The sequence below is a fragment of the Sander lucioperca genome, chromosome 8, assembly GCF_008315115.2.
Source record: "Sander lucioperca isolate FBNREF2018 chromosome 8, SLUC_FBN_1.2, whole genome shotgun sequence".
NCBI classification, from domain to species: Eukaryota; Metazoa; Chordata; class Actinopteri; order Perciformes; family Percidae; genus Sander; species Sander lucioperca.
Window position 1 is genome coordinate 18751338 of NC_050180.1, and position 16146 is coordinate 18767483.

At 43.6% G+C, this 16146-nt stretch overlaps 1 protein-coding gene across 7 annotated transcripts in view; it reads right to left on the reverse strand.

Moving 5' to 3' along the window:
• myo16 (myosin XVI) overlaps positions 1–16146 on the reverse strand; it is a 136539-nt gene that overhangs the window by 12072 nt on the left and 108321 nt on the right. For 6 of the 7 annotated variants that reach the window (XR_004104241.2, XM_031295252.2, XM_031295242.2 and 3 more), the window contains exons 28-33: positions 9754–9856; positions 8607–8703; positions 8215–8488; positions 4718–5100; positions 3355–4605; positions 676–831 (exon numbers count right to left, since the gene is read on the reverse strand). Coding sequence is in view for 6 of the 7 variants with exons in the window: in XM_031295252.2 (XP_031151112.1) it covers positions 676–831; positions 3355–4605; positions 4718–5100; positions 8215–8488; positions 8607–8703; positions 9754–9856 (2264 nt within the window). In the remaining variant the exon portion in view is untranslated. The remainder of the gene's footprint in view (positions 1–675; positions 832–3354; positions 4606–4717; positions 5101–8214; positions 8489–8606; positions 8704–9753; positions 9857–16146) is intronic. The other variant, XM_036004048.1, reaches the window with a different exon arrangement.

A 16146-nucleotide genomic window follows, 5' to 3' on the forward strand; every position in this document is an offset into this window, starting at 1 on the left:
AAGGAGAGGGTTATCCTGCTACAGATTTCCCACCTTGTTCAGAAAACAGAGGGGAGACACTTTGTTTCTCTCACTATGACTCTACAGTCGGCACTCGCTCCGAATAATCGCCGTCACTCTCTCACTTCTCCCTCGCTCTATCACCCACTTCCCACACACACACACACGCCGGCTTGACACACACACACCAGTGCACAAGTATAAACATCAGGCCACTTACGTAGGCTATGGCGAAAGCTCTGCGTGGAGCCTTCGCAGAACCATAAAACAAGATTTAGTCTGGCCTGCCTGACTACTTTCTCCACTGCAAGTGAGTGGAGTTAGTCTAATTGTAGGACTTTTTAGGACATTAATTACAGCAGTAGCATATTCCTTATTTAGAATCACATGGCCTGTATGGAGCCTGATATTTTGTTGTATGCTCTACACATCTAGATGCACATCTACACACCAACATGACACTTACATATATTTGTAAATACATTCAAAATGTATTCAACCTGCTGGACTTGATAATGTTTTTTTCCACTCACAGGTTGAGTTTATTTATTGAACAATTATTTTTGCTCTAGTATTTATTATCTGTGTCACCCTTGGCATCGATCCACTTGGACAATCTATATGGTAAGTAATGTGCTTTTGAATAATCTGCGTAAATGTGCAATGCACTGTTACCATTGGAGATCTGGTTGCCGTTCTCTACGGGGGCGGGGCTTGAGGAGTGAGGATGTGTGTGGTTGTTGGCGTTCTTGTCCTGTAGCTGCAGAGATGGTGAGGTGGGGGCAGAGCCGCATTCTTCCCTTCCTGGCAGATTGATATTAGAATTGAATCCTGGGAAGAATATAGGAAATCATGCTACATGTCAGTTCATGGCATATACAGTAGATATTTAGATTAAATCATGCATATTATTTGTGGGGTACAACAAAAATTAAAAAAGTGCAGGGAGTCTGTTGTTTTAATTGGTAATATTCAGCTAATCATGTGTTAACGTTAATGTGTTCCAGTATCTTCTCTCCACTTGGTCCCACCCCTTTTCCATCAAGCCTTTTAAAAAGTATACATCTGCTCTGTCTGGCAGGAAGGTGACTTCACATGACTTGCCTCTGCCCCTGCTGCAGCTCCTCGGGGCTCCCATGCTCTCACACACGGATTGAGTAAGTAACTGTGGCTCCATATATGCATGGGAGTGTGAATGGGAATTTGTCAGCTGCCATCCCAAACTGAGAATGTGTGCCTCCTGGTCCCCCCATGGTCACAAGATGCCTAAATATAGACTTAGCAAACTCTACAATAGGTCCCATGGGGCAGGTGTGTATTTCTGAGGGACAAAAGGCCAGGTAGAGGGAGGGAGTCCATGTGACAGTTGCATGCTTGAGAAGAGTCACAGTGAGTATTTGGATTTATACAATAACGACTCTAATGAGGGAGAATTGGACTGTTATCCAATTTTGGGAAATCCGTATGGTGCTGTTAAGGCACGAAGTGTCTTATGACATTGATTCCCTCAAGCCTGCCAAGACCACCTGCCCTCTTCCCCTGGCATTCCTGTGGTTTTCTCATTCCCTGAGGATGACGAAGGGGAGGAGGAGGAGGATGAAGAGGCAGCTGCTCTTCATAGAGATGTCTGGGATAGCAACTGTAACCCCTGGCCACTCCCACAGCATCCGGTATCACACTCAGTCATTAAACAGCTGAGAGAGAACGGAAGTAGGCCGTCCTGTTAAGCCCTTCGGCATCCCTCTGCGCCCTGATCTAAGAGGACCGCCTGCTTTGCCCACTCAAAATAACAGCAAGGTTGTGAACCCCAGTGCCAGGTTCCCCTGTCACACACACTGTTTCCATGACGCCAGCGATTTCCTGCGCTGCTCCAGGCGCTGACGAAGAGTCAAGCGCAAGATGTCACGTGAGGCATATGCGTCAGCCTGTGCACTAGCTCTCATACCATCTCTTATAAGGAGTTCATCTTCCTGCCCCTTGAACTTGTTACGTTAATAGACATATGACATAACTATGTCTCAAGCAGTTCCACAATAATATGAGCCTTTCGCAAGATGACTGATTATTGACCAACAGCTAATACTTTCACTTGAATATTCTCTGCTGTTGCTGGGCAGTCAGACTGCCTTTGGTTGAAAATGAATGAGCTGTTAAATATTTGATATCCATTCTCATCATTTTACTGCTCATGTATTATTAACCCAGCTACAACTAATACACTTGGAGGAAACACTCACAAAAACACAATGGGACAACACAGTTTCTATCTTTTCTCGTATGCCCGTTTTCTCTAGCTGCAGTATCAATGGGAAATTCACTTTCATAAGGGCAACACAAAGTCATTTCTTTGTGGGTTTGACATCTCTGACCTGAGGACCCTCCCTTTTCATTGACTAAGTGTGACAAATACATTTGGCCTCTTTTTGCAAAGGTCAACCTGCATCAGTGTCATAGAGCCTGTATGTGCTCTGCATGTAGTCCACTGAGCTACAACAACACACAAACACAGCTAGATCATACTTATTGTGCATGATGATGCTAAATGGGCTACACCAGCTAGCTCATTAGGTAACATGTTAGAAGGCAGCTGCAGCAGCCAAAGGGCACTGCACTGGAGACTGTAACAAATGGGCTGCCTCAAATGGGCCAACGAGGGTGGCTGGCTACAACACCTGAATCAATGTAACTCCTTACTACTACTTACCTTTCTAAATCTAGAAAAAGGGGATTAATGAGAAAGGATGTTGGGTGCTGGTCCATCTCACCTCCATACCACACAAACACAGAGCATGTGTGTTATTACTTACCTACAACCCTACACTACTTCTGCTGTACAGGAGGTAATCACCCAGTAACCAATAAATCATGTGGCACAGAGCAGGCTGAGACTTTGATCATGACCTCATCACAGTAGCTAGAACACATAATGGACACATGCACTCCTGCACAAATGTGCAGACACACACACACACACACACACACACACACACACACACACACACACACACACACAAATATCCACATTGAGGTGGGTTAAATGGGACACAGTGTGAAAAATTACAACAAAGCAAAGGTTAACTCCCCACCCCCTACACATATACCGGTGGTTTGGCCTAGTCTGGCCCAAGTTATCCCAACAGCAAATGGACCATTCACCCATGAATGTAGATGCATTTAAAAACAATTACTGGAAAAGTAAGGTAAATAGTTATCCTATTGTTGTGGTGTTCAAAACTGGTGTTGTAGTGTTCAAAACGGTTCATGTTATGTGATCTTCTCTCTGCTAGTGGTTTAGATTTGTAGAACTGTGTGTGAGTGTGGGTGTGCACGTGTGTGTGAGCAATACTGACAGACCTCCATCTCTCATCTTGCGGCCAGACGTGGACTTCCTCAGCAGGCTGCGCCCAGAGCTGAACAGAGTGTTGAGCTCATCCAGGGGGCTGGTCAGGGGTCTACCATTGGCTGGGTTGAACAGCAGGGGAGATGAGGAGCACGAATGTGCTCTCCGAGGCTCAGGACGAGACATCTTTACTGGGGAGTAGGGAGGTGGCTTCCCCAGTGGTTCCCCGCTTGCCCTTTGAGAGGATGAGGTTTTGGATGAGTCCGAGCTCCCTGTGACAGATGCTGCGCGGGTCAGAGTCAGGAAGTTAGCCTCAGGCGGGAAGGGGAAGTGTGAAGGAGGTCTGTACGGAGGAGGTGGGGCATTGGTGGGAGGAGGTGGAGGGGTGAGTGGAGGTGTGGACTTCTTCTCTGGCATGAGGACAGTGAGGCTAGGGGAGGAGTCAGCCCTCTGGCGGGCATACTGTGGGGACAGGGGGCTGTCTGGGCCAGTAGCATAGTTCAGGTTAGTCTCAAACACAGGCAACTTCTTTACCTCTAGTGGGGTGAGGGGTGACTCATCTGAAGCAGGGGAGCAGGTGACGGGGGAGGGGGGAAACACCAGGAGAGGTGGACGGTGGGGCAGCAAGTTGGGGAAGGGAGCAGGGATGTCACAGCTGCCATCTTTGCCATGCTGAGTTTTGGGAGCTCCGCTGTTGGACGTGCTCTGTGAGTTAGTGATGTCCATAGAAGCTGTCACCACTGCTGCCATCTGTTTCGTCTCCCCGCTTTTAGGAGGAGATGCCCCTAATCCTACCAGGCTCAAGCCGAGAGCCTCCAGTTTGGCTGCCTTGCTAACCACAGAGGCAGGAGTTGCACCATCTTCATGAGGGTAATACTTCATCTCCTCATAGACGGCCTCTGAGTCAGCCAGCTCTGGGCTATCAGGAGGCTCCTGGAGGCTCCGAGCCCGTGGCTGGGAGCCCAACATCTCTATGTACACGTCCTCTTCGTCTTGACCCTGGTAAAGGCTCAGGCCTACCCCTTGTGGGGCATCTACAGAGGCTGCTTTCTGCATCAAACCACCAAACCCTCCGAATCCCCCAGCACGGGACAGCAAGGCCAACTTTACATCAGCAGGACGCAGCTGGTGGATGTGTGGTGCTACAGCATTGATCTCCTCATACGAGCCCGTGAGCTTAGTGTTGGGACTGCGCTTAGGTTTGGGGGGTGGCACCTTCCTCATGGTTGTGTAGTCATCACTGTGGGGACGGGGCTTGGACAAGGCTGAGGAAATTATTAAAGAAGCAATTAAATGCAGAGAAGGTCAAGGCATTAGGCAGCAGCATCAAGGCACAAAAACTGTTGTATCTTCTAAAAACCAGCAGAGGTGATATACCTGCAGGGTCTGTGGGGGATAGCTGGGATTTAGGAGGGCTTCCAGCTGGCGAACCATAGCCCTCTGGAGTGGGGCTCTCTTTGGCTGCCATCGTCAACCCTGCACTAACTGCTTCATAAGATGCACTCAGACGAGTGTTGGGGTCCCTCTTTGGTTTGGGCGGAGGTTGCTTACGAGGAGAGGAAAGACTTCCCCCGCCTAACCCATCCTCGTTGGCGTGAGCTACCTGCTGCAAGGCTGGTTTAATGGATGGACTGGCAGAGGAATGGACCATGTTGTCCATAGCGAGGGGGATGGGTACCGAGCTAGACCGAAAGTGGCGAATAACTCGACTGCCACCGTTGACAGGACCATCATAGATTTTTCCACTTTTCTCCACAACCCTACAAATGGGAAGAATAACAGAATTCATACTTAAAAGAAAGAAAAAAAATAGTTTGACCATTTGTATTATCTTAATCACTTGAATGATGAGCTTGAATCATGCTTTTCACAAAAGAAGCATAAAAGCTTTAGCTATAGGCACAATTTTTTCCTCCTCTATCCAATAGTTTTCTGATCCAGATTGAGTTAATGAGATCATTTAGATCATCAGTATACTCAAACGTAATGTATGCCTGCTTCAACTGTCACGCCACAAATATGAGCTAAAGAGGCCAATTGGAGGATAAAGACCAAAGAGATTATGCTTTAAATCTAATCTCCTTGCAGTAATTTGATAACATCCAGTTTGATTTTTTCTTTGCTAATCTGTGCGAACCATCTGTTGGTTCCAGGATCGCAGGCGGGGGGTGGGCAAGCATGTGTGTAGGTGATGGGGGAGGCATTTTAAAAACCTGCAGAGAAATTAGGTGAGTTTTGGTGAGTATTAATCCCCACTACAATACGGCAACTGCAACTCCTCTCCCAGTCGGCCTACTGACACCCCTCTCCTCCTGGTGGAAGCCTCCCTGGGCTCCCGTCTCAGCAGCAGATGTTACATGCACAAAGACACATAAAGGACACAGAAATCATGTGTGTTTATGTTCACTTTCATCTTTCAGGATGTATTGCTTTATCCTAATGCTAAAACTAAATTTTAATAATTAAAATTGATCAAAAAGTATTACAAATGTCAGTGCATTGTGGTGACTTTTTACATTTTTCTTTTTTTAACTGTGGCCATTGCTCATTGAAATGATATACTATAGTGAGTGCTTTTTTCACTGTATTTACTTTTACTTCCCTTTTACAGGTGTTTGTCTAATATGATGAAAAGCACAAAACCTGTATGTGTTTGTAAGTTAGGCAACCGATCAAAACAATGTAGTGTACACATATTTTATAAATTTATCAGAAAGCCTTGAGACATTAGCACATTAGTAACCAATCATTGTCAAGCTAAGATGACAGTCAGTATTATGTAACAATAGCAATACTCAGATCCCAAATAGTAATGCTTCTGCTGCACAGAAAAACAGATGCTATTGAAAAAATAAATGAATCTATTATGCAGCGTACCATAGAGCACATAAAATATATTATATGTATACATTCACAGGTTTATTAGTGCTGTAATGTATAAGTCACATTTCAGGTATTACCTTAAACAAGACTGTAGTTTTTCAAACATTAGAAAAATTACTTACTAAAGTTTATTAAGCACCCCCCTCCAAGGAGCTTCTTATTACTTTTTTTTAGGGCTGTCAAACGATTAATTTTTTTGAATCACGATTAATCGCTGAATTTCTATAGTTAATCGCGATTAATCGCATATTTTATCACATGATTAAAATTCTATTATTTTGCATTTCAGAACAGTTTTTAAGTACATATTAACAATCGAAAGCAATTTTTACCAGTGTATCTTGATTGGGAATCAAATGAATGCAAAGAAAGTTACTTTATGAACTTGATTTTAAGATTTGTAATTATTTATTTACTGTAAACAAAAGAGAAATGTGTGAATCTGTCATTATTGCACAATTCCTCCAAGTACCTAACTAAAAAACTAAAAATCCCTATCCTTAGTCAATATAGTGTTTAGTAACTCCTAAATAATGTTGATTACTCACTGACGTCCAGTGATCACCGGTTAATGAGACAGCGTTTGCAGCACTTTGCAGCTGTTCCAGTTGGGCTGCTTTCTCCGTGTCGTACAGGCTGTGTATCCGTGAAAACTACTGTCCCCCTCGACGGCAACGAGACAGGTCAGAACATGCCAACCGTAGTACGTCTTTAAGACCTGAGTCCTCTACGATGCTGACAGGTCTGCAGTTAGTTGCCACCCGTTTCGCAAGAGCTGTAGTAATTTTTTGGGATTTGGTTTCATCCACAGGTCGGCAAGTAGCACTCTCCAAAATAGTGCTTTGCCTGAGTGGGTAGCATGCTAGCGGGTAGCATCACGTTAACTGTACTACTATGCTTAGCTCCGTAGGTAATAGCTCAAGCTTGATGTGCTTCGGTGATGTTTTAATTCGGCTTTACACAATGTGCATATGGCTTTCGACTTGTCTACAAGCCGTACGGGAGTTTTGGAAAATAAAAAGCGCCATTCAGGATTTCATTGCTGCTGTCTTTCTCCATCATGCCTGCAGCCTGCAGCAGCAGGATGTGTTACGAGGAAGTGGCAGCTTGATGATGAGTAACGGTGCTGCAAAGGGTCAAAATAGTAGCCTATTAGGTACGACGCAAAGCCGAGTGAAGTGTAAAATAAAGTAATAAATGTTGGCATGCGATTAATGCGATTAAAAAAATGTAATCGCATCGCGTCGGCCCTTAATCGCATCGCGATTAATGCGTGAACGCTGACAGCCCTACTTTTTTTTTCAACCCTTTCTAATTTAGCCCTCCATGGTTATTCAATTTTCTCCAGGCATAATATTAGAATTAGGTGAGGTGGAGATAAGGAAAGCGTTCCATAGGTGCAACTCAATACTAATACAATCTGATAACGCAGCTCATTATCTGACCATCCATCATGAAACATACAATTGAAAGCCTACAGCGGACAGGGACACAATGACATCATTAATAACAAACGTTGCGAGACATAGGCACACATATGCAGAAGCACACATACACATAAATACACACGCACTCATACACATTTATGCAAATGGTTCCCTCATACAGTCATAAATCCTGTGAATGACAGCAACTGCAGTTTGTTAACTTTCCAGGCTAAATACATAATACTAACAGTCAACATGAGGCCATAACATTTAGTTTTATGAATTATATTATAGTTAGTAATAAAAGCACTATTTCAGTGAGAATATAGTCTTGATTGGTTGCATTAGTACAAAGTAATCAGTAGCATGGTGCAAGCCTATCCTCCAAACAACACATTAACTTTTTAATCAAATTAATATTTGGCGAGAACGGGAATAAAATGACATCAGAAATACAAATGACAAATGGGGAAAAAATAATAACTGATAATCGACAATGCTTAAATATTCACGTATCTTTGCCTTCATATCTGAATGAAAGCGTGTGAGGTGTTGCTAATTTACCTTCTAACAGGCTGATCCTCTTCCTCGCCCACCGGCTCAGGCCTCTCACCAAGTGGTGGGCTGCTGCCAAGTTTGTTGAGAAGGCTGTTGCCATGGCAGCGCAGGCGGTCGCTCTCTCGTGCGATGTCGGATGCATTTTGGATGACTAAATGGTCGTAGGTTCGCAGCCCCATGTCTTCTGCCCCCTGCAGGAAACGCTGCACACTGCACTCCTCTTTCTGCTGTAATGACAGCCTGCGATGGACGTGATGTCTGGCCAGCCAGCCACGCACCACTGAGACATAAGGAAGAGGAGAGGAGGGAGACAGAGAAGTCAGAGGTGTCAGGGAAACAAAGACAGATGAACCCCTAAAGAACAACATGGGTTGTTGGTTTGTTATTTTGGATATTACCTTTCTGACAGGTGATGATCTTTTTATGAAGCTGATAGCAGCGGTCGTTGAGCTGGTCTGCCTGCCAGTATCTCAGAAACACTTTGCTGCTGCCCATCTACACACACAACAACACAAGTCATCTGATCAAACATATATGCAAAAGCATTGTTGTACACTACACTGCCATCATCATCAGCTTCTGGGAGTCTGACTGTCTTCTGCTGGAAATCTCAGAAGAGTGTGACTTTCTAGTTAAGAAATGGTAGAGCAGTGATGTAGCAATGATGTATGATAATAGGTGGGTGTGGAGTGTGGGGAGGGTATGGAGTTTGCATGCTGACACTGCATTCATGTTCTGATTTAAAGGGCATTTTGGGGGGGCAGAGGTCACTCTATACCAGGTGCACAGATCTGTGGGGGTGACATATTTTCACAGACACTATTCATTCCAACACACGCTACTTGTAGGAGTGGTATAAAAAGGTGTCTGCAGAGCATTGTGGAAGAGTGTGTATGCGTGTGTGAGGCGGGAGCTTATGTGACCTGTAGGGTCCCACACTCAGACACAACAGAAGTCTGGCAGACAGGACAGAGAGGGGGGCGGACGGGTCCATGCTGCTGCTGTGTGTGTGTGTGTGTGTGTGTGTGTGTGTGTGTGTGTGTGTGTGTGTGTGTGTGTGTGTGTGTCTGTATAGAATGATGATGAGGTGGGACAGCTGGAAGGAGTTGTCAAAGATTCCATGGGATCTTTCAAATAGAGGGTCAGGGATTAAGTAATTTGGCAAATCTTTTGTTATTGATGGAGACAGAAAAAGAGGCAAGACAGACAGACAGACAGACACACACGTTTGTTTCACTATCTTTGTGGGGATCCATCATTGACATAATGCATTCCCTAGCCCCTTACCCTAACCTTAACCATCACCACTAAATGCCTAACCTTAAATCTTACCCTCACCTTAACCATAACCTAATTCTAACCCTAATCCTAAAACCAAGTCTTAACACTCAAACAGCCCTTTAACCTTGTGGGGTCCAGCATTTTGGGCCCCACAAGGCTGTGCAGACCCCACAAGTATACTGTATTCCCCAGTTTTTGGACCCCACGAATATAGTAAAACAAGCACACACACACACACACACACACACACACACACACACACACCTGCCATCCCTGGAGTTTGGCCTGTTGCAGAACTGAACGGCATCTCTCTTCTGGTGACAATTTCTTCTTGTCTCCCAAAATTGGGACCACAAGGTCTTTATATCTGAGACACACAAATACAAATGGAAAACATTAGAGCTGAATTTAACAATGTAGACGGGACACAGTAACACCCCGTTTTCAGAAACAATGGGTTCAAAGGTCAGTGGGGTCATATGGCAGACCAGCCAAACAGCTGTTCCTATTGGTGTTGCCCTAGGCAACTGTTGCTTTGAATGGTCAGCTGGATGGAGACAGTGGTTTGTTTGTGCCTGGGACGACGGGGGTGAAAGGGAAAGTGAGCAAAACATGTTGACACAGAACCCAATGACATGAAAATGAAAATATACAGTTCTTTGTATGTACATGTCGATGTTTTGTATGTGGTGTGAATTCTGAATGCGTAGACATGAATGAATAAGTAGCATAAGGGAGACAGAAGTTGGCTTATAACATAAATTATCAATTTGATTGCCTGGACCAGATTAAAAAATGTGACTGGAATAAAAAAAAAAAAACATTCTCCCCTTCATAAGCAGTTACTACTGAAAGGCCCCTTTTTTCTACTGAAGAAGAAAAACGTGAACATAGTTAAAATGGTGTAACTGACAGTGTGTGTTATGTCTGGTGGTGAGGATACACATGCCACTAATAGTATACTTATATGAGAAAAATATCATACACTCACTGTTGAATAGCTACAACCAGTCCTTCCAGAAAAAAGCAGAGTTTTTTTGTGATTGTTGCGGGCAAAAATCCTTGATTATGCAGCACGTTTTCTTAAAAAATGCGATGGAATAATTCTTGCAATTTTATGCAATGAAATTGCAGGAACTTGCAAAAACTGCGGTTTCATCATGGTTTCATTGCGGGGTTTGCATCTTTTCGATGATGTTCACGTTGCGTAATTACGTCACTTCATAACGTTCCCATGGCAACAGGGGAAAATGGCTGCTCTGCGTGTGAAGTAAAAGCAACATTTTTCAACTTTCTGCTAAGATATATGTGACTTTTTTGCAACGAAAATGCGGGGATTATGAAATCATGCAAGCCCTGCATATTTTGCGCGGAAATCTGCAATTTATGTGGCGAAAGTGCGCCGTATTTGAAAAAATGCGTCCCCCGCATAAATATGCGGATTTTGGCTGATTATGCATTGAATTATGTGATCGCATAATCACGTTTTTCTGGAGGGACTGTACAACAGAAAGTATGTTACATGTACAATTTAAAAAATAATCTAAGATGTCACAAGGTGGAGTCACAAGGCACACAATAAATACTATAGTTTTTTTTTACAGCAGACATTTTGACTTGTCATAGTAGGAAAAGCACAGGTGTTACTAATAATGTAAAACTACATTATGTAAAACTGAAGCAGCTGAATGGAATTCAGCCATAATTAATTTTCATTTTTATTTACACTTGTGCTTTTTTCGAACTGTGACATGTCTTGTGACATACCTGTGACTGTTTTTTTGTATGTAAAAGGCTTATGCAATACTACATATAAATATAAAAAGTTACTGTGAAATATGTTAAATTATTAATCATAAAGTAAGTATAGTGTCATATTTTCCAGGAGTCCTGCTGTATATTATAATGCTTTTGTATAACCTTTAGACATCAAGGTATACTGTATGTGCACAGATAAGAGCAAAAATTTGACATGTTTTGAATGAAACAGGAATATCAGCAAATATACAAAACCCCCAAACGGGATCGGTGCATCTGTCAGTCTGTGTTTGGTCTCTTTTGTCATGAATGAGACGCAGAGCCAGCTGATGGTGTGCCACATATGATGAGAAAAATATAACAAGCAGATGGCTGGAAGCATAAACCAATGTGAATGAATGTGGCATGTGTTTGATTTGCAGGAGTGGGGTCTGTCTGAACTCTCCCTAACCCTCTCTCTGTATGGTAATACAGAGAGCCCGGGCCAATAAATACAAAAGGAACTCTGTAAAGCCATGACCTCCTCTATGAGGATACGAAAACCATCGATGGTCCCCGATTTTACAAGACCCAAGGGGCTTCATGTGGAGTCAAAGAAGTGAAATAATACCTTTGATAAGAGTTTAAATAGAGGGCTAGAGGGCTCTAACGTGGTTCTCTGTGACCAACAGGCCATCAGCTCACTGTTAAGGCCCTGACACACCAACCCGACGGTTGACCGTCGGCAGAAAAGGCACAAAGTCAGACTGATCAGTCGGCGCCCCGAGGTCTAAAAAGTGCCTTGGAACACACCGAAGCAATGCCGACTTGAGTGTACGTTCTGTGCATGTGCGAGACGTAATACAAAAAATGAAAAACGGAAATGATGAACGCGTCACGTGGGTCTGGCTTCTCCAGCTGACTGATAATGGCGGCTTATTTGAAATACGATCTCGTATTTTACGAAAATAGTTAACTGAAACGTGTTTCTGAAAACATTTTAAGCAAGAAATACGCCATGCAGTTGCTGAATCTGTCTTCATTTCAGACCGACAAAGGTCAGTTTAAAAGATTTTCGTCAGATTTTGAGAGGCGTTCGTCACTCATCCTGCTCGCCATTTCCGGGTTAGCACTTCACCAATCAGATTGGTCATTGACTGCCCCCCCTCCGACCCAGCAAGTAAGGTCGGCCAAAATGAAGGCCGACGGCCCCTCCGACGGACGACGGCACGGAACATACCAAACAGACCCGAGTCACTGACCTTGTCAGACTGTCCGACGGCCGATTATCAGGTTGGTGCGTCAGGGCCTTTAGTGAGCATCACAAAGGTGGTAATGCCATAGACTGTATATAGAATGGACCAACAGATCCCGTTGCTCTGGACGGAGACCAGTGAAGGCCTTTAGAAGCACTTTTCCGGTGAGCGCCGAGCGTTACTGCGCAGCCTCCAACTGAGAGAGACGACGTAAATGTGACGTGAGCAACGTGTCTGAAAGTTGTAAGTCTTCTGGTAGCTGTGCCAAGAGAAATCTCAATCATTCCCAATATTGCAGAGACAGAGAGCGTAGGTATATGTAAGGAGATAACATGGACACAGGCTAATTGTTGCTAACTAAAATGCTAGTTAACATTAGTAATTAAACTTAAACAGCTAATGTAAGTCGAAACTGCCTGTGAGCTTCTCCTGTACTATACGGTAATTCCTCTACTATGCGATAGTAAGTCCCGTGGTTATGACACAATCGTTAGCCTATTTTTACAAAAACGTCTGCTACGGAGCCATAACGTGAGATACAAGGTAATGGAGCCTTTCATACATTGTCGTGTTTCTTTAGAAATAAACAATGGACAAATAAAGTCTTTAAACGCTTCAGATGTAAAGTTATTCGCTGTCAAAGTGACGTCAAAATGAATGGCAGTCAATGGGATGCTAACGGGGGGTGAGTGCTCGTTAGCATCAAAATGGCGCCATAGGAGGTACGTGTTGTGAGGAGAAGCTTACCCCCTTGGGTAATGCAGCTGGAATTTACTTCCTCTCTAGGAAGCTGCTCCTATCCATCAGACACACTTTCAGTTGCCACATTCTCAAATACTATTGGCTCTGTTGACTTTAATCCTGGTGATTAGTCTGAAATGGATATTATTCTGTAGGTGACTTAATAACCTACAAATGTGTGTGTTTATCCATCAGTGGGAGGTAATGAGGACTTGAAACGGCCCATATAGAAAACATGACCTAAATGCTTGGAAGTTGCATTTGTAACATGCTCTATGAATACTGATGCTGCTTTCTCCTCATCTTTGTAACAATGAAGAACTGAGGAAAGAAACAAGGTTCAAATAGTAGTATTTGACCTTACACATTGGCAGAAAATAAATCTGGCCACAAAACAGTGTATCATAAAAGACAAATAAAAGCAACAGTAAAATAGATTTCCTCATAAATCACTCTGGTTAGCAGGACAATAATGTAATTTGCTTCCGGCGGCCACTATGACTTAGAGAAGTGGCCACATTGGTTCCAGTGTACAAGTGTGTGTTTGTGTTCACGAGAATATATAACCTCAAGATTAATGGTTGATTTATTGTCCTGTCAGTTTGATTAGTCAAGGGCCGAGGCCCGTTTTGAAATAGTGACAAATGGAAAGCGAAAAATATTTTAAAAACAGAACACAATTTAGATAGAGTGTGAGTACATGACAGAAATGGGCAGAGAAAAAAGGAACGATAGAGACTGAAATGAAATCGGTTCCTTTCAGTCGATGAAAAAAATAAAAACAATGTTGGAGCCAGGAAGAAAGAAGAGGCAGGATGATGAAAGCAAAACTAAACAAAATGGCGGTGCATAAGAGGGAGCATGTGAGGAAAGGATAAGAAATTGAGTGAGAAAGAGCTCTGTGAAGACAGCAGGGTAGTCCACCCCCACTCTGCAGCAGCTCCCTCCTTGGCCAAGGCTGTGTTCATTCATTGGCATTTCTGTGTTGAACCCAGTGGAGGAGGAGGAGGAGGAGGAGGAGGAATAGAGAGAGAGAGAGAGAGAGAGAGAGAGAGAGAGAGAGAGAGAGAGAGAGAGAGAGAGAGAGAGAGAGAGAGAGAGCGCTATGAATGGCACTTGGGTTGGGCTGACTGTGTCTTTGTGAGTTCTCAAATTGACCCTTCGCTAAGCCGCGCCCTCCTTAGTTACTGTTGCTACGCCTGACAAGCTTTCATGCCTGGCACGTCTATTACAGTAGTTTATCTGTGTTTTTTTGCCTAATCCTAGGAGATAATTAGTAATTTTTGGCGAACAGGTGAAATATCTGAGAGAGCAAGACAAAAGGGACTGCAGTATGCATTCGAGGGATATATCCACGATATAATATGCAACCGATTAGAGAATAATTTCATCAAAATTGAAGCTAAAGCCAATAGGTCATGCCATAATGTGAGCCGCCTCATACGCTGACCATTCAAATGGGAAACACACAAACTGAGGAACAGCTATGTTCACGCACAGCAGTTTATCCATAAATCTTGTGGAATAAACACAAGACATTAGCCTGACCACTTTGCAATGATAACGTTCTCCTGCTTAGCTATATTTTTAGTGATTAACAAAATGCTGAAATATATTTTAAAGTATGTCAGTGAGCCTCTGTCTTGCCTTTAATCATCTTATTTTACGTTCAAATATATGCATTATGAACAAAGAACCGTCATTATTTCCAAGCAATGCTGTGCTGAGTTAGCTAGCTAGCTAACATTAGCGTGTTCTTGCCTTGGAGCAAACTTAGGTGTTTTTGTTAATACTGTCGACATAGCTAGTTGTGATCCACCTGCTTGATCCACCCCCGGTATTTCTCCTCTTGGGTTTTAGGTTTCGGGAAAGGAAAAGATTCCACCACCCGTCCAAACTTTTAGGATACCGGGTATCGGATTTGCACAATCCATATGCACAATGCTTCGGCATGTTTCCCTCGCTTGAAAGCTTGACAGACTTCCCGCGCCTAGTTACGGTTGCTAAGCTACGATTGGCCTGTGGCGGTTTTCGGGCGTGGCTTAGCGAAGGGTCAATTAAGCATAGCCTTAATGTATAAACAGTTTGTAAGTTAATATAATAACATTACAGCCAGACCATGAATCTATCAGATATGGACCAAGCAACCATTGGGGCGCACAAACACAAAGCACCAAGCCAAACTAGACTATTTGGAGGGAAGCCTGAATGCAGTTTGAGACACAATAGAAGATGTCTCCTGTGTTGCAGCAGATAGTGCCTGATTGACAACAGCTACTGCACTTCCAAGGCCGTGGAAGCTCAATCACCCAAGTGTATTAATGAAAGGATGAACGATCTCCTTACTCACCAGGCCATTCTCGACCTAGGAGCAGTGAGCATCGGCCTGCCAGACTTTCTGAGATTTTGAAGCAGATCTAGAGTATATAAAGCATCCAATTACAGAAGAAGGGATAGCAAAGCATCTGTATTCTTTACAAGAATGCAGCAATACTGTTGGTGAGAACACTGAGTGAATGGAGTGCTGCTTCCCTCTCCAATGTTTACCATCAGGGATTGCAGAAAAGATAAAAAAAAAGAGCTGGCTTCTCTGAACAGCTGGAGGATCTGAAAGAGTTGGAATATTTGCCCATAAATGTTAACGATACGGATACTGTCTTTACTCACTTTCTAGCTAACTGTGCTGATCATCCAGCAAAAGATCAGACCTGACAGCGAAGTCGAATTTCCTTGTTTACCTCACATGTATCCCATTTGACATGGTCCATTGAGATCTACCAAGGGAATGAGATGCACCAGTATTCTGCTTTAATGGATTTAGAGTGGCAGGTGACCAGTTTGACAATTCCCATGACATTTCTTGTCATGGGAATTCCCTTCAGCGGACTCTGAAAATAGATCATTGTCCATGCTCTTGATGGCT